The 18,941-nt window shown below is 32.0% G+C and overlaps 2 protein-coding genes and 1 long non-coding RNA gene across 4 annotated transcripts; 1 reads left to right on the forward strand and 2 right to left on the reverse strand.

The window, feature by feature from the left end:
- Nucleotides 1–2,541: 2,541 nt before the first annotated feature.
- On the reverse strand, nucleotides 2,542–3,828 carry LOC108854357 (40S ribosomal protein S24-1). The gene is made up of 5 exons (XM_018627899.2): nucleotides 3,652–3,828; nucleotides 3,464–3,505; nucleotides 3,206–3,376; nucleotides 2,871–2,957; nucleotides 2,542–2,764 (listed from the first exon to the last, which is right to left on the reverse strand). The coding sequence occupies exons 1-5, from the start codon at nucleotides 3,721–3,723 to the stop codon at nucleotides 2,735–2,737; spliced, it is 402 nt and encodes a 133-aa protein (XP_018483401.1). The 5' UTR covers nucleotides 3,724–3,828; the 3' UTR covers nucleotides 2,542–2,734.
- A 959-nt stretch (nucleotides 3,829–4,787) lies between these two features.
- LOC108855816 (probable serine/threonine-protein kinase WNK9) lies at nucleotides 4,788–7,284 on the reverse strand. 2 transcript variants are annotated; one of them, XM_018629727.2, is made up of 7 exons: nucleotides 6,918–7,284; nucleotides 6,748–6,785; nucleotides 6,320–6,547; nucleotides 6,017–6,237; nucleotides 5,782–5,930; nucleotides 5,363–5,708; nucleotides 4,788–5,279 (listed from the first exon to the last, which is right to left on the reverse strand). In XM_018629727.2, the coding sequence occupies exons 1-7, from the start codon at nucleotides 6,993–6,995 to the stop codon at nucleotides 4,936–4,938; spliced, it is 1,404 nt and encodes a 467-aa protein (XP_018485229.1). In that variant the 5' UTR covers nucleotides 6,996–7,284; the 3' UTR covers nucleotides 4,788–4,935. The 2 variants fall into 2 exon arrangements, with proteins under 2 accessions (XP_018485229.1, XP_018485228.1); XM_018629726.2 differs by having other exon boundaries at nucleotides 5,782–5,939; nucleotides 6,918–7,278.
- A 4,993-nt stretch (nucleotides 7,285–12,277) lies between these two features.
- LOC130510463 (uncharacterized) lies at nucleotides 12,278–14,047 on the forward strand. The gene is made up of 5 exons (XR_008944121.1): nucleotides 12,278–12,754; nucleotides 12,820–12,943; nucleotides 13,048–13,185; nucleotides 13,271–13,779; nucleotides 13,852–14,047. It is a non-coding gene; the product is annotated as an uncharacterized LOC130510463 (long non-coding RNA).
- The last annotated feature ends 4,894 nt before the right edge of the window (nucleotides 14,048–18,941 follow it).

Genomic DNA, 18,941 nt, shown 5'->3' on the forward strand with positions numbered 1-18,941 from the left:
AAATATTACTAAACTTCACTTCTTACATTATTTTATTAATTTTTTACACCTAAACTATATCCCCTCACTTATCCCATTAAAGATGCTCTAAGTTTCATCTTCCATACAATGTATCTGCAACATAATTAGCCGTGATTCCGTACATGTTCAGGATTCATCAATCCGGTTCAGCTCAGTTTTCGTTAGGCTTTTTTCAGTCTAGCCTTTACTCTTTGTTTGACCTCAACAGAAATATTGTAAACTCACAAGCATGATCAAGTTATTCAACTGCCAAAATTTGTATATGAGAGAAGGACAATTCTCTTTTAACAGATATAATACGTGTAATTAGTTATTTGTAATGTTCGTTGCTAACATGCGAGCTTATAAACTACATATGCTTTCCAATTATTGAATTGAGTGATGATGCAAGACGTCAACAATATGAGACATGTGAGTTAGTTAAACGAATAACAGAATATAAAAATGGTATTGATTCTCATCTCACCCGTCTTTGTTGACCTTCACATGGAAACGCATCGATGGTCTTTTTTTAATAAATATTAAAAATAAATAATTTAACTTTTCTAGTAGGTGAATTTCTTTCTCTTTTCCGGGCAGATAATAATCGAACTACAATTAAAGAAACTGTTATACGTTTTTTGGGGGTAAAAGAAACTATTATACGTTACCATGGAATATGTCAAATACGGATAGTGGAAAATAACTTTCCTCGAAATTTATAAGAACACGTTTCACTAAACAAATAAAGGAGCAACATATTTTTTTTGGTTCAGTGATCAAATATTTACGCAATCAAATAAAATCAATCATACAGGATCTCAAGCATATACATTCTCGCGTATACGTCTTCAACTCTTTCCATTATCTTCCAATCTTTTTTTTTTTGCATCCCTTTTAGTAGGGCTGGGCAAATAAACCGAACCCGAAAATCCAAACCGAACCCGATCCGATAAAAATGAATCCGAACCGATCCGAACCCGACATAAATACCGAATGGATCTTGTTTTTTGGTATTTCGGGTTATGGGTATTACCCGAACCGAACCCGAATTTAAATGGATATCCGATAGGATCCGAAATATTCAAAATCCCAAAAAGATCTACACCAAACATAATCTCAATTCATAATACGTATTCAAAATATATTAAGATATATTGAACATCTGAAATATTTATCTATTACATAAAGGTTGATGGTTTTAATACATGAAGATTGATGATTAAAAGTTGCTGTTAAATTTTGAAATATTTAGATTTAGACTTAGATTTTGTTTTCAGTAAAAAATGTTTCTTATTTCATCAGGTCGTAGTTTTCGTTTTATGATTTCCTTTTCGTTTTATTTTGAATGATCATGATTGATGTTTCTTTCTTGTTTTTAAATCCATTTTATTTATGTTTTGGTTACAAAAATGTACAAATTAGGTATTCGAAACCAAAACAAACCAATTTTATTTATGTTTTGGTTACAAAGTAGGTATAAATCAGATATTTTTAAACCGAAGAACCGATTGGGACCCGAACCCGAAAGTACATTGGATTGTACCGGTTCTTTGAAGATTTACTAACCCCGACCCGAACCTGATAGAATCCGAACCGGTCCCGAACCGAACTTTTAAATAATCCGAATGGGGCTAATTTTGATAAACCCGAAAAACCGAAACCCGATTGGATAAAACCGAAACCCGATTGGGACTCCGAATGCCCACGCCTACCTTTTAGAATAGATAATGGACTTTATAAAGAAAGTGCCTAAACAAATATTTAATTTTTTGTTAACAACATTTTTTATCAAAATATTTAACATAACTTTTTTTCCGTACCGAACATAATGTATACCATTACCAACTAATCTTCCAAGTCTACAAAACAAAAGGAACTTTATAAAAAGAAAAAGAAGAGGCAAGAATAGGGAATGAAGTTGCGTCATTTTCTATCAGATTATAAACATTTTGGGGTCAACAATCCTAACGTATTTAACACGACCAAATTTAAGCTTAATAAATTAGTATAGAAATAAGAAGAATCCTATGAAAGAAAAGCAATGATAAATTTTCAAATATTTTTATTTCGCTCTTTCGGCGATACATGAAACAACTGTTAGAAAGCAGAAGTTGCTTCTTTGCTTTCAAGTACCTATTTCAAACCCGTTTGAAGCTTTGACCAAAACAAAAAAAAACGTTTGAAGCAGAAGCACTTACTTGCCCTTAGACTGACACTAAACTAAGTCATACTACATCATGAGATTCAAAATTCTTCTGTGAAGATGCTAAATCATAATTGTTGCAGGCTCACAACAATGGTGTCACCTTATTTTTGGTCATGTATGTAGTAACATTCGAGCTGGTGACAGTTAAAGTTAGTAGAATTACTTGGTGCTTTCATCTTGTAAGATCGTATATATTTAGCTGGAATTCAGTACTATGTTGAAAATGAAGGCACAAAAACGCAATGGAACTTAACATCAACATTTATCCGATGTAAACAAATATTACTGCACGCTCCTATGGCCCAAATCAGACTGGCGTCGTTGCCAAAGGATTTCAAAGAGAAAAGATGTTTAAAATAAAATGTATTCAACAAAATCTTAGCATATGGTTCTCTAACGCTCAAAGCATAATCCAAACGAAGAAACAAGAACGAGTGTGACAATGAGAAGCAAAGATGACCATAAATAAGGGATGATGCAGAACAAAACCCATAACGATCCTGCGCTGCGCTCTTCAACAACTCCTCACTTCTTCTTGGGGTCACCAGCCTTGGTCTACACACACGAAAACCATTTAATTAATTTAAAAAAAAGGCGCAAAAAAAAAAAAACACAAACAACTGCAAATGGAGGTTATTAGAGTTAGTGGTTGGTCTCTCACCTTCTTAACACCACGGATTTTCTTGGCCCTGTTCTTCCTCTCCTTAATCTGTTTCCTTGATTTCTCAATCTTGGTGTCAAGTCCGTTCTGTCAATCACAACACGAAACATTTTAGCATGAGGCATTAAAGAGACTATATACTTCCATTAACTCTAATACTTCCCACTCTTTTATTGCCACATCTTTTAACACCACCACTATCATAGTTTCATAGCAAGAGCACGCAAAATTAAAGCACCAAGGTCGACTAAAAAAAAAACCGAAAGTTTAACTACATAGGAGACACTCTTAATACACTGCTTTGAAACAGGTGAGAGCGGGAAATAGGACATTACCCTGATCAGCCTGTACTTGGGCTCGAACTTCTTTGCACTCTCGACATTGTCGTAGATCAAACCGAACCCAGAAGATTTACCACCTCCAAAGTGGGTTCTGAATTTGAAAACAAAGATTGCATTTGGGTCCTTAACCTCGTACATCCTTGCCAACTTCTCCTTGAGCTCAGCCTTCAAAATAAAAACATTTCAATCAAACAATCAGAATCTTACACTAGATAGGTAATAGACACGACAATGATGTCGTAAAGATCATACCTTTGAGACATTAGCTCTTCCTGGGTGAAGAACATCAATAACCTACAACATATTCACAAGCCACAGTCACTAATCAGTGAATAAGACACTACTTCCTAAGACAGATCCTCTTATGAATCTGCTGAACCTAAGATTCTCTATCTCCTTATCATCATTTCATAGTGACAAGAGGAAGGATTGAAACTCACAAACTGCTTCCTGGATAGAAGCCTGTTGGTCATGAACTTCCTTGTCCTGATTGTGACTGCTTTCTCCGCCATGGCTGCTGCTTCGATTCCTCAGAGATCAGATTGAGCTCTCCGGTTGTGAAAATCGACGTCGCTGCAGCCTTTGACGAAAGAGAAGAAGCAGTTGAAAACCCTAGCTGGTTTATATATGGCTCTCACTTTCACGTTTTTAGGGTTTATTTTCTTACTGGTTACTGATTGATGGGCCAGTTTCTTTGGCTATAAGTCCATTGGGCCTAAACACTTATATATGCTGTCTTCACCTAATTTTATAATACTGTATATCAGATTTGCTTTTTTTTCAAGTCCTCACCAGATTTTAAGAGAGGTTATATAGACTTTGTTATTGTTATTGGTGGTACTCCCTCCCTCTGTTTCATAGACTTAAGTATCATTCTAATTTTTTTTTTATTACACAAAAATACCACTTTACAATTTCAACGAGATATAAATTATTTTATAAATAATTTTATTTATCTCATATATTTACATTTTTAACACTAATTTAATATTTAGTTATCAAATTAACGAGAACTGCTCTATGATAAACAATCAATAATTCTATGTCTTACAAGAAATTCATGTCGATATGTTCTATATGCACCACGCAAAATATTGTAAGATTAAAGTCTATAATAAATATTTTTATTAACATAAAAATCTTTAAAAAGATGTGCAGCTTACGGTTAAATCATTTTCGGATTGGGTATGTAAATGGATAATAGATATAAATGTTTATGAACAATATGATTTAGTTTCATGTAAAAGGTGGTATCAAATTTAAAATATGTTGGCATCCTAAATCTTTTTTCTTACAACTCAACTACAAGGTCCCATTAATATCTAATAATTCTATGACATTTTGTATTTTTTTATATTAGCTGTGCATAATTGATACATCATATTTTCTGAGATTTAAATCTAAAATTTTTGGTGTATTAATATTATAGTGAACTATTAACAAAACCACTAAACTAAATGAACTTCAACAAATATTATAATTTTTAATGATAAATCAAAAATGTCTTTTTGTTTCTTTTTCAAAACTGAGAATCAGAAATTGAGTTTAAGACCATCACGGGTTTAATGAGCTATAGTTAAATAACTACTGTGATATTTTTGGTTTGTCAACATTACTGCAAATAATTCTACACATATTAACAAAAGACAGCGAAAATGTCATTTTTCCATGGGAGTAAAGCTTTTCCCAAAGCTCGTTATTAACAACATACATGTATGTTGTAGTTAGTTACTTGACATACAAGAAAACAACTCTTCTTCGTCAGAGTTGTTTACTCCCAAAGTGATCTCCTCAAACCGTCCATGCTTCTCTCCACAAATGTTTCTACAACACTGTCTCACGTTGAAGTCTATGTCTGAACGGTTCGAGGCGCAGCTGCAAAAGCTGCTCTCAACCCCTAGGCCTGATCTCCAATCAGGAACCAGAGAAGCAATCTCTCCATCGATCATGTTGGCTATCTTTGTCACATCGCGGTCGTCCATCTCCAGCTCTTCCACCATCTCCCTTGCAACGCTAATTGCTGTGTCGCTTTCTATGTCAAACGGGAAGTATATGTTTCTCACAAGCCCTGCATATAAGAGGAAACTTGTTATTATGGTCTGAAACATGGAGCTTCTTCTAGAACCTAACAAAGGTTGTCTGGTCACAAACCTTCCTTCTCGGCGATTCTGAGTCTCAGGAACAGTCCATCACCATTGTCTCTTCTCTTACCTTTAATGCTTATGTGGACATTGTCAAACTTGTTATCATACTCTTCTGTTTCTTCATGATCATCATCGTTTTGAAACTCAAAGATCTCTATTCCGTGTGACTCAACAATCTCATCTCCATTGTAATAAGCCCATTGGTTTTGATCATTGTGGTTGTCTATACAAAGAAACTGGTCGTCTAGTAGTTCACGAGCTGAGAGTCTGAGGGATGCACTGGCCAAGCACTTCTCTATAAAGCCTCTAACCTCTCTGTCCTTCACCTTGTCTAATGAGTCTGGTTTCTTGCCCTGAGAAACAGAGTTTAACACTCACAAAACTCAAAACAAAAGCTTGTAATAGAAGAAGCCTGATGATTCTCACCGATATAACTCTCTTGTAGATCTGAGCAGGGTGAGTACACTCACTATAAGGGTAATCAAACGTTACCATTTCCAAAACGCACATTCCAAACGAGTAAATATCGACTAGTTCGTTGTATTCTTCTTCATAGACTTCAGGAGCCATGAACTCTGGTGTCCCTAAGAGGGCAAGACTTTCAGCATCAACAATCTAATTATGAACTCAGCAAGTTAAAAGCAGAGAACATATTGCATACCAACACAATGAGCAGCGTGAGAGTTTTGTAACATGGCAGCAAGACCAAGATCTCCAATCTTTACTTCTCCTTGGTTCCCATTAACGAAAATGTTGTCACACTTGAGATCTCTGTGGATCACAGGAGGGTCATGGGTATGAAGATAGTCTAAGCCTCTTAAGATCTGTCTACACCAATGCTTCACTGCTCTTATGTTTACTCTCTTGTGCTTTAGCCTATACCTGTATATTCACCAAATAACCAGTAACAACTTCTTTTCATGGTAGATGTTTATGATTTAGTAATTAAGAGAACATCACTTACTGTCTTAGGGTACCAGAAGTGAACATTTCAGTGATGAAGTTAATTTTTCGATTATCGGTGTCGACCCAAGAAGTGTAGAACTTCATGATGCTCTTGTGTTTTAGTGTTTTGAGGAGATGTATCTCACAGTAGAGCCTCTCCAGTTCCTGAGGACTCTGCAAGAAATCATAGAGCTTTACTTGGTTCCATGCTACTTCTATACCTTCATACTCATCAAATCCTCTGTAACTGCAAATTAAAATAACAGAACCACAAAAATAATTTGTCTATTTCAGAATCATTACAGCCAGTTTCTTTTTATTTATATCTATGATCAAGATGCCTTTTGGTTTATGCAGAAACTAAAGTGGTTAAGCCAAGTGGATTACTTTCCTATATTGTGTAAAATAGGAACAAGATTTTAAGATTGAAAGAGATTGGATTCTTACACGGTCTTTGAAGATCCTTTACCAAGAACTTCATTGTACTGCAATAACAAGAACACAGTTGGCAAAAAAAAATAAAAAAACAACAACAACAACACACTACAACCTTAGCAAAACAAGAAAGATAAATTTATTTATTGAGATTTAGAGATGACAAAGAAAGATAGATTTACTCTTCCATATCTTCCAGAAGGATCAACTTCAACAAACTCAGAGCAGTCTGCTTCAAGATGGCTGATGATGTTCATCATTTCCTCAAGTAGAGAATCAAAAAGAGCAATACATAAATGGAAAATATAAAGAAAACCTTAGAAAAAGAAAGATATATGTATAGTAATGTTTTTTATTTGGTTGGTTTTGTGTGTGTTCTTTTTTCGTGTAGCCTTTTCATTGGTATCATCTCTGTACCTCTAACATAATAAGTTAATCAAATAAACATTAAACTCGTGTAAATGAGGAGAGAGGTGGTTCGTTTGAGCTTTGTTGGAATTGGAAGACAAAAGAAAATCAGATTCTTTTTCTTTCCTTTTTTTTTTTTGCTTTATTTGTACACTTTTCCTTCAGTTGTTCTTTATTTGTACACTTTTTTTGATCAAAAAAAAAAAAGTTCTTACATATGAACATAACTATCTCATGAAAGCTGTAGGCAAAGGCAGTTGCAAGACGCACAGAGCGTGGTCCAAAGTCCAGACGGGTAAACAAATGCTTCATCTCTCTCTTTCTTTTTTTTTCTCAATAAAAAATGTTAGGTTGAACTACATTTTCTTAAGATATCTACCCATCTTTACTTTAAAATACATTTTTCCTAAGATACCAATCTTTATGTCAAAGAAGATCTATGAGATAAATATTTTAGTTTTTTACTATTATGTTTTGCAAACAATATCATTTTGATACTTTTTTATAAAAAATATTAATTTAGAATTCGATAAAATTTATACTTATTTTAATTTGAATACTAATTACAAGATACTTTAATTTTATAAATAGTTTTATTAATTTCAAAGACCATTGGTTAAACAAATGTTATAATTCAAATCATAAATGGACTATAATTTGTATGAAAAATTTCAAAAGACATTTTTCAAAAGAAGAGAATATCAATTTATAGTATAGCTTTTGAAAATCTATTATAATCACCAAATTATAAATATCCAAAACCCCGAACATAAATTATTTTATTTTTTAAATCCAAAAAAAAACTAAAACCAAATCGAAAGGCAAAAGGATATCCGAATATTTAAAACATAATAAAATATTAATTATATATATAATATACTTTATAAATAAATTATCCACAGCTTCAAATTATGTGAATTATTTGATTCTTTAGTTTTACGGATTTAACTCAGGTTTTGTGTGATTTTTTTCAAGATTTTGGCTTTAAACCTAAACTATTCTAATTTGGTTGACTTCTGGTTTTATGAAATTACATGAATTGTCTGGTTCTTTTAGTTTTACGGATTAACTTAGGTTTTGTGCGATTTTTTGAGATTTTAGTTTTAAACCTGAATTAGATCCAAACTATTCTAATTTGGTTGATTTCATGTTTCATGAAAAAAAGTAAAAACCTGACTCGAACCCAAAATTACCTGAATCGATCTGATCCGGTGGTTCCTAACGGGTCTTAACACCCCAAACCTAGTAATTTGAAAATTTAATAACCCTAACCAACATGAATCTAAAACTTGAATGCCCACCACTCTGAGACGTCAAAATAAATTACTCTCAGTTATAGATGTCAAAACTCAAAAATTAAAACTTGGACAAAAAAATATTAGTAATTTTTAAATTGAAAATTTAACCTAAAATGTTATTCAGCGATATTAAAGTGATGGTCAAAATCTAGTATACATTTCTAAATTAAAATTTGGATGTCTATAACTTTATTGTTACAACTAATCACCATATATATATATATATATTTGATTTTTAAAAATGAAAATTGAAGATGATCCAAGAGTTTTTAAAAGACTGACAATTAAAAATTTGATATAGTGTTTTCCCAAAATATGGATAAAACTTAACTGATACAAAATTAAGTAAAAATGCTAGCACAAATTTGAAAATAATTTAAATTTATTCTTTGGCAAAAAGATGGATGATTAACGTTGTCCTACTAAGTTTTTCCTTGGTAAAAGTTGTCTTATTAAGTTATCCAAATCAATATATGAAATGGTTGTATGCTTGATTGGTAGGCTTCCAAAATTATAGGATGATTGTATCGCACTTGACTTGTAAAACTTTAACATTAGCATTCGTGGAATGTGTCGGGTTGTTCGTAGCCTAGTGGCTGCTGAGCTCTGCCTTCGGGTCCTGACGTCGGGGGTTCGACCCCTACTTACCTCAGTTTGAGGATTAAAAAGGTCCAAAAGTGACCAGTTGACAAAAAAAAAAGCATTCGTGGAATGTCAGTTTTTAAAATAAAATAACAATAATATGTTCATATGAAAAAACTTCATTTTTATTGTGATATAAAAATAACTTTATTTGTGATAATGTATATGCCAAATCATATAACAATAATCGTCAGTTTACAAATTTCAGTTTGCTACACAGATTTTCATAACAAATTTTAGTTTGCTACACAAATTTTCATAACAAACTTTAGTTTGCTACACAAATTTTCAAAAATATGAAAACAGCTCTAAAATCTATCTTATTTTAGACACAAAATGATAGATGCATTTATTTAGAAAATTTGAGTTGCAAACTGAAATTTGTAAACTATATCCAGCTAACTTTCTTATATGAAGTTCAAAAAAAAACCCTTCTTATATGAGGTTTAAAGAACACTAGATTTTGACCCGCGCTTTTGAAGCGCGGGATATTTTACGATGAAAAATTTCACTAATAATTTAACAAATATTTTGGTAATTTTTTAAGAGTGTGTATTTAAAATATTTTTTTCATTTAAATCAGTATTTTTAAATTCAACCCGATTGTGATTATACCGGTTAATCCGGAAATCTAACAATTCAATTTATGTTTTTAAAATATTCATATTAAAAAATCACTAAAACCCGAGACTAACCGATTGAACTGATGGATGACCGATATGTAATCTAATTGGATTTAAATTGTAATAGTTTCATAATTTGTAATCTTATAATCGAAATTTTAAAGTTCACTATTTTGCAATTTATGAAATTATGACGTTTCTACAAAATTTTAAAGAAAAAATGATAGATATAAAATAAATAAGATTAATTATTGTATTATTTGGAAACATTGATGGTAGTATAAAAATATATTGTTTGAAAACATTAATAGTAGTATATAGAAATAAATATATGGTTTGGAAACACTGATAGTAGTATAAAGAAATAAGTATATTATTTGGAAACATGAATATTAGTATAAAGAAAGGAACATTAGTGATTAAATGTATATTTAACTATAAAGTATAAAGATGTATTTAATTTAAAACTTACAAAATAAATGTTAGGTCCAACAGAATGTTTCTGTTTTAATTAGATAGATATAGCAAGTACCGTCCAATCCATTGTCCCATCTAAAATATTAAAATAAACATCTTATAAAGTTTTAGTTTCGATATAGTTACGATTACCTTATAGTTATAATGATATGCGATAGTGTGAATCACGTCGATTATCACGCTGTCCAACTACTACGAAATATTTCTGTAAATTGTTTTACATAAATTTCATTCTCTTCGATGCTAAACTTTGTCGTAAATGATAAAGTTGATATGATTAAGATAAGCATCGAGATGAAAAAGACACTTTAGACTTTACAGCTAACGATAAATTAAACAACTTATTTATTTTGATAATACAAAAATCATTAATTTATATTTGTTGGGGCTTTGTTGTGGTTGTCTTTGTACGGAAATACTAGTCAAAAATTGTGAAATCCTAAAAGTAATCACACCACCAACCCTGCTTGTTTCTTATACCAATTATGGTTTATATTAATAGTCACGGTTACATTAAATATTAAAATGGTAAAGACTGAACTCAAATATACGATATCATATGTAATCTCATATACTTCAATCTTCAAGGACCTCCAATATCAGCATCGACAAAGCCACTGCATAAAAGACAATTAATATAGCACATGATGCAAATAGTACTAACGAGAGCTAGCAAGTCCTTTGAATAAAATGTGGATCCCTTCTCAAATGAGAGATTTCCTTCTTCGATTTATAGTGAACCAACTTATTTTATATAAATGGGGCCTCGGATATTGATGATAAAATATGGGCCTAAAAGCGTTGCATTTGTTATACAATGAGCTAAGTTCCTATATTGGAGTTAAGTAACCGGCACCTTCAATATATTTGTGACAGACGATTCATATATTGGACATCTCCAACGGTAAACCAAAGAATCAATTAAAGAGATAACATTTTGTGACATATATGTTGTTTTGTCGACATTGTGGATAGATGCATGCGTGTGGTCCTTCGCACGAAGGTTTTTCTCAGCACCAAACTATATCACACCAAGCAAAAGACAATTCGGACAAAACCTATCATTAATTAACTGGAAAAAATATTGTTGTAGCAGCCAGAGAAAAAAAAACGGATCCTTATTTCTGGATTTGGAGGAATTGTATTTATTGACAATACATTGAACATAGAACAATTAGGGTGAGATAAGAGGGATGATTTAACAGTTACGCACTTTTGGGAGATAATACACTGGACTACTGTCGACACAAAGTAAATCTCTTTTGACTACAATTTTTTTCTTTTGGCCTGATCTGCATTGTACTCTTGACATGTCGTGGTGACCAAGTATGGAAAACAAGAAAGAACGATCGATGCATATATGTTACAAACGTACAGTTAAGCAATGAGCCTTTCGTAGGTAAACATGTGAGTAAATACTAAATCCTACGAATCACCACAATAAACTTGTAAAACGATAACTTTTTGTATTGGATAAACTTAAGATTACTACTCATTAATTAATTGGATTCTTTTTGGTCAACATATGCATCATGCACGTTTGGATCTGGTAGATAGCATATTAGGATAAACCACTAAACTAAATCATGTATATTTGTCTTACTCGTTAATTTGAAAATTAATCTTCATAGTAAAATCGAATAACTCGATGTAGGCCATTTATCGGTCCACATATATTCTAGAAGCTATATGCTTCCCATGTTATCAAATCAGATCGATTTGTCAGTCTGTTAAGAAAGAAAAATGAAGCCCTTTATCAAAAAAAAAAAAGAAAGAAAAATGATAAGAGAATGTTGGTAATAAAGGATCAATGCGCAGCAGGGTCTCAACCCACAAAGCTTTCCTGATACAGTAATTTTTTTTTTGTAAATCAGGAAGCTCTGAAGTAGTGGTCAATAACATATATGACATCGTCCGAGACTTTTTATCTTATTCAGAAAATGCTTTGACTTCTCCGATATATTAACTGCTCTTTCGTATTAAAATTAACAATCTATTTATATAAAGTTGAGTTACTCTCTCCAGGTTGCGCCACATCGTCATCCAGGTCAGAAAGTCGCCTCATGTCCCGTTGACACCTGTCCCTCTCACCGAAACTCACCGTATCATTTAATCATTTGTTGCTTTATACTTATTTTCTATTGGGCCTTTACGTTTCTTTCTACTTATTCTTCATAATTGGGCTTCATGTTTTATTTTGAGTATCTGAATTGATTATTTGCGTGTTGAGTGTTGCGCTGGCATCATGTCATGAAATTAACGCTAAGAACGGTTGTCGAGCTCTTTCTTCAACCATGGTGATCTTCAAATTTCTAGGGTTCATATCATATTTTTCGTTCTTTCTGTAATTAGGTGGACTGACAATGGAGTTTCTGGACTTCATGAGGAATCTCTTTAGCTAGCTCCGTTCGTGTCGTTTTGTCTCAGATTCTTCTCCTAAGGACCGTTACGGGATTCATTGATTCAACGCCATTGAAGACCTTATTTATTCCTTAGCCCCACTTCAACCATGATTACTCATTAAATGCATTTTACCTCTCTCCAAGGCGGTGGAGCTCCAGTTATTAAAAGGTAAGGCTTGAGCATCATTCTCACAAATCCTAATATCACTTGAAACTCTCTTTTTTTTTCCGTAGAATGGTAAACTCATTGATTCTCCTCGCTGAGGCTGGCTGGCTGTTGTTCTTTAAATCACTTTCCTGCTGAGATCAAGATCTATTACTATTTCATTGTCTTTCTTTTCCGGACCGATCAGAAAAAGTAAGACGTTACTTCTTTATTTCAGTGGGGCTTCGTTGACATACTTCGTTTATTAATCTTCATGTCGTCTTAGTTCCAAAGCGTTTTGTTTTTTTCTCCTTTAGGCCAAAGCTTGCTTTTCAGCTACCAATTGGTCGCCTCAACAGCTTAAACAAGAGAACCCTTGATGTGATCACTTCAAGATTGTATTTTTACTATTCTTTGAGTTATGAGAAACTTGGTGATCTTGCTGAGATTTGTGGGTGAGTAATTCATTGATGATTTGTTTTCAGTCTATTATATCGAGTCATTAGTTAATTAACAAATCGATTTTAATTCTATTTGCAGTACTCAATCCGTCCTTGGGCCATTCTGCAACACTGCATTGGGACAGATACGTTTTGAGATAAATGTTATAAACACTAGAAACTCTTTATTCAGCTTTTGTTTTGGTTTATTCAAGGTGTCGTTTTAGATGATTGGCTTAATTTTTTTTTTTTAATGATGTATGATGATTTTGGTTTTGTTTGTTGTTTCTGTTTTTGTTTGTTAATGTAAGATTATTTTGTTTCTGTTTATTTTATTGATTTTAGAAAGCTTGAATTTTGATACCGTGTGGAGTTAAGCGTTGCTGATGAGATTGACGAAGCTGATTTTATACTCTGTCTTATAGGCTGGAGGTGTTTCGAACCCAGATGATATTCAGTTCCCTGTTTATTACCGACATTGTTAGCAAGACATACACATTCCAGCTCAGCCCGACCAGTTTCAGTTACACTTTGAAGCATCAGACTTTCACAATCTCACGCATCTTCGACGAGCGTCAGCGTCTTCGAGTCTATGACTTTGTTGTCGATGTAATTTTGTAACTACGTTGGATACCGCTCTTCTGTACATAAAAGTAACATTGTGTGTCTTGGTTTTATCAGGGCGGCAACGGTGGTTTAGGTGATGATTTGAACGGTGGAAGCTGTTGGCCTAAAAATGTATCTTTATTTCATTTTGGAGCATTGCCATTTATTCCATTTTGCAGGCACTGTTGATACTATTTAGAGAAATACATGTTTTACTTCCTACGAACCATTTTGAAACTTCATAGAGAACATATTTAAGTCTTACCCTATTGCCAAGATATTTATGCATCTATGTTACGTGCTGCATATACCCGATCGTGTAGAGTTTCAAAAAATAGTTTAAAGGGTGGTCTTTGAATCCCCAAATAGCTTGAGTTTACCAAAGTGGGAAAACCAAGCTCCAACGCTTTTAAATCCCTGAATCATCTTCTAATTCATATATTGTTTTCCGTTCAAGATTATGAAAATGTGTTCACGTTTATATATAAAGTTTCTCTTAGACCATCTCCAATGTATTTCTCTATTTTTATCTCTAAAATAGAGGATCTCTAAAATAGAAATGTGTTTCTCTCCAATGTATTCCTCTATTTTTACCTCTAAAAAGAAATATTCTTAAAAGATTCTATTTTTATTTTACAACAAGTATCTTTTATTTTTGAAAATTGCAAATCAACCCTATTCAATTTTACTTTTATAAGATTTTCATACATTTTTAACTTTATTTAAACAAAAGTTTCACTAAAAAAATTGTTAGGTAAATCAAAAGTGTCATTTTATGTTTATAAAAACTGTGTTTTCTTATAAAAATAATTGTTTTTGATATAACTATAAAAGTTCAAAAATTGAAGGACTATTTTGAAGAAAAAAAATGTCTCTATAATAGAGGAATGCTATTTTTTCCTCTATTTATAGAGGTGAAAATAGCATCTCTCTATTATAGAAGTGGATATAGCAATAGGTTGGAGCACTTTTTACTCTATTATAGCATTTGGAGGTGAATATAACAATGGGTTGGAGATGATCTTAGAGAAGGTTAATGGCAAGCTTCAAGTTATGTACATGCTCCAGGCTCCAGCAATCTGGCAGATCTCATAGTTTGTGAATTTGATCGAACACAAAATGCATGACTCAATCAGAAACAGAAAAGGAACAGAGAACCTAGATGACTAGAGAGAACATTCCTAAGTGTTATATACATGAAAATACCTAAGTGCCAAGAACATTCCTATAACTTAAAATAATAATAACAAGAACAAGTGGAAAATATATATATTACAATCACTTTCAATTAAGAATAAACTAAATACTCTTTTATTCTTCATTTTGTAGTTATGTTTTGCTTCCCTATAATTCCTCCAATAAATTATTTGATATGAAAGTGGTATGTAACTAAAGTAACAATTTGCTATAGAAGTATACTATTTCATTAATTTATAAAATACTATTTTCAAATAATATTTTAAAATGTTATGAGAAAAATTCCTGACAAATAATTGTTACTAAACAGAGTTCACAAGAGATATAATTAAAAAAAAAGTTCACAAGATATATAATAAGTTACGAACATAACAAGTAAAATTATTTATTATCATGAAAGAACATGATTTTAAATCATATAATATTTTAATTATTTTATATTATATTTTCAATGATTTAGCTTGGAGATAGATTAATTTATTATAATGAAAGAAATAATTTTTGTAAAAGTATTTTAAAACTTAAATATTCTTGAAATAAATTTAGTATTATTTATTTAAAATTTATATTTTTATTATGTCAAATTGAACTATAAATAATAGTAATATATAAATTATTACATTTTACGAATTATTTTTTACTAATTTTGTTTTCACTACAAAATAGGGAATAATGAAGGTTACTGTCATTTTAATTCAAACCAAAAAATATTTATTAAAAACAACAATATGACCTCAAATTCCTTTTTATTATTTGTCCATCTATAATATCATTTTCAGTTTATAATGATTTTAAATGGTTTTGAAATAATATAAATTTATATAAAATATTTTTTTATAACTTCCCGCCCGTAGGGCGGGCCGACCCTAGTAGATTAGGGAAATAAAAACTAATGAACAAAATAAACATGCCCTGTTATCCCGAAGAAACGGCGTTTGCACGCAAAGTGGGTGGGATGAGAGGTGGATGGCAAAATCTATAAATCAATAAAGCAAATGAAATCACAAGAAAATCAGATCCCTATAACAATATAGTACTACTTTACTACAAAAATGGGACCTTAAAGTTCACGTTAATGTCGGTCGATCTGTTCAAAAGCGTTGTTGACAACAAAATTACGCACATGTATTTTACCAAAGATGCAAATTTTACGTGGCATATGTCAAGATTGGGTTGTCTAGGTTTTTACGGAAACCACCATGAACTCATGTGCCTACATCTTATGCATCACCGAAACTACGTTCATTAGCAATCACTAATCATTAGTATTAAATTATCATAGACTCGTAAAAAATGTAGCTATGGATTTTTGTTGGTAGATTTTCTTATTAAAGATATGTTAGTAGTATATATTATTATATACACCCTTTTATATATGAAAACAATATTTTTAAATCACCAAGTTATCATGTTGCTAAATAAATTGACGCCTGGCTACATATGGTCTTTCATAAATGGTATAATTGCTTTGTTGTTTCAATCACCTACAAATATTTTCAAATTTTAAATGATAGACACTTTTATTTTACTGTTATTCATGTGCACCTACATCAACATGTAAAAGGAATAAAGAACAACGGTATTCAAGAAAAAGGCCCCTAAAGTCCAAAAATGATGGGCCCAAAATTGGGTTGTAACGCATGACAACTATTCATGGACAAGTACACGTGAATACCACCATTTCCTTCCATACGTATATACGTATGCAAACTAAATTATTTTACTCAAAAGATTCTTAACTTATTAGTTATTACTTTATAAGTAGACATTTTAATAAATATTTTCCATGGCGAAAAATAAATAATAAGCACCAAAATTATGTATTCTCCATTTAATAATATATTTTTTATTTCTTTATTTTCAAAATTAATGGATTTGGATCTATCGCCAGAGACATGTCAATTCAGACAAACAATATAGTTTTGGAGTTTTTGTAATTAAAACACAATATTCAAAATCGAAAATACTGTATTAAATTATTCACCATACAATCTTCAGAGTCCGGATCCAACCAAACACCATTGCTTTTTATTAGAATATTAACAAAAACAGCTAGAGAGGGGAAAAGAGACTCGATTTAGAGAGAGAGAGAGAATGGTTGTAATGATGATGATGAAGCTGGCAATATAGAAATTGCCTCGAATATTTTCCTTATTTTCGTGTAATGATAACTCTTATGGTCGACGCATAATATTTGGTCGAACAAAAGCACAACATTCTGGACCATCATGATCCATAGATATTACTACTAACAGAACCTTCCTATGGATACCATTTATGTACGTAATACGGAAGATCAAAACACTAAAAAAAAGAGCTGATGATAAAAAGAGCTGATGCGTACGTCTTAAGTCATATGTAAAATCGCCAAATTAGAACCTAACCACCAACCTAGTATCGAATATGGTAATACAAGAAGTCGTGCTTGCATTTTTGAATATTCGATGGACCCGTTTCAATCCGCAAATTATTAAATACATAGTTGGATTTTAAGGGGTACAATGATCATGGGAAAACTAATCAACAGAGTTCAAAGACTTGATTGTCAGAGTTCAAAAAAAAGAGACTTGATTGTCTTGTATTACTACATCTGTTTCGTAATATATTTCATACTAACATTTTTTTCTTGTTAAATAAAAATATCACTTTACAGTTTTAATGTAAATTATATATATTTCAAGCTGAAAATTAGTTGCAAATTATATTGATTTTAGAAATAATTTTATTTATCTCAAATATTGCTGGTCAGAGATATAATTAACAACTTACATAAATTTTTTTCACTTTCTTAATCTATGTAACACTTATATAAAAACTGATGGAATACTATACAAACTTTCATGTTTCCAAAAACAGAAGTAATTATATTGCAAGAAACAAAAAAACATCCGTAGAGAAGAGATGGTCGAAGAAGACTAAAGCATTTTGTTTTGACCTAATAATATTTTGTTTTAAGGATTTTTTATAATATGTACTTACCCTTTTAAATAATTTTGGATATACAATTCAACCGAAGAATCAAAACCTCTCTCTACTGTATATCCTCTGACCTCTCTCTATAAGATCTTCTATTGGTTTCTTTCCGATCACCGGCTCCGACTGCTCTCTTAGAGCCGGAGTCGGGTTTTCCTTTGTTTTCCGTGATTGAGAGTACTTATCATCGGCACAAGCGTCTTCTAGACTTCTTCGGTTAGATCTTTGATCTAGTTGTGTGGATCTGATTATCTATCCAGTATCCTTAGCCTTTTGTTGATTGCATGTATGTCTTGAGATCTCTTGGTTTCTTCTCTGGTTTCGATCTTCTGTCTCCTAGTCCTTTGCATGCGACAGAATCCGGAGTCGATTGCAACTGCTCCTTGTCATTTACCACATGACCTGATCGAGGTCTGCTATTCGTCAAGCTCAAGTTGGTGTTTTAAAGTCGTCTCCTCATCGACATCACCTTTCCGGTTTGAAGACTATGGAAATAGATTGTCCTGTTGTCTCCCGGATCTTGAAGCTTTGTTTTCAATCTTGTTTGGGCTATTCTCTATAGGAGGTTGCGTATCTAGATGGTTTGATCAAGCTTTGTCTCCATCGGTTTGTTTATCCCCAAGATTCTCTTTTAAAGTCTACATGCAAAAAGTTCTTAATTTGTTCTGGATTTAGTTGATTGTCCTTTGGTGGTCTAGAATGTTGTTTATGCTATGTTTGTCTCTCAAATTATGTTCTTGTTTCATCTTCTTTCCCTCTTGTGGGCTAATGTTTCCGGGGATACATGGTTTATCCGTCGGACTGGTTGATGTTTCTGGGGATTTATGTTCAATCCGCCAGACTAGTTGGTGTTCTTATGTTTAATCTCTTGTTGTAATCTTCTAATCTTCTGAATCAATATAATTAATCAGTGTTAAAAAAAAATATAATTCAACCATTGTGGATTTTGGCTAATTAAAATGTAATTTGTTAAAATTAGTTTCGTCAAAAGAAAA

Source organism: Raphanus sativus, chromosome 4 (assembly GCF_000801105.2).
Source record: "Raphanus sativus cultivar WK10039 chromosome 4, ASM80110v3, whole genome shotgun sequence".
NCBI lineage: Eukaryota > Viridiplantae > Streptophyta > Magnoliopsida > Brassicales > Brassicaceae > Raphanus > Raphanus sativus.

Coding starts and splice junctions, on each gene's coding strand:
- LOC108854357 (XM_018627899.2), bottom strand. CDS start 3,723: ATGGCGGAGAAAGCAGTCACAATCAGGACAAGGAAGTTCATGACCAAC. Junction 3,377..3,463: donor GAAGAGCTAATGTCTCAAAG/GTATGATCTTTA, acceptor TTTATTTTGAAG/GCTGAGCTCAAGGAGAAGTT. Junction 2,958..3,205: donor CCAAGTACAGGCTGATCAGG/GTAATGTCCTAT, acceptor TGTGATTGACAG/AACGGACTTGACACCAAGAT.
- LOC108855816 (XM_018629726.2), bottom strand. CDS start 6,995: ATGATGAACATCATCAGCCATCTTGAAGCAGACTGCTCTGAGTTTGTT. Junction 6,786..6,917: donor CTTCTGGAAGATATGGAAGA/GTAAATCTATCT, acceptor TTGTTATTGCAG/TACAATGAAGTTCTTGGTAA. Junction 5,280..5,362: donor CAGAATCGCCGAGAAGGAAG/GTTTGTGACCAG, acceptor TCTTATATGCAG/GGCTTGTGAGAAACATATAC.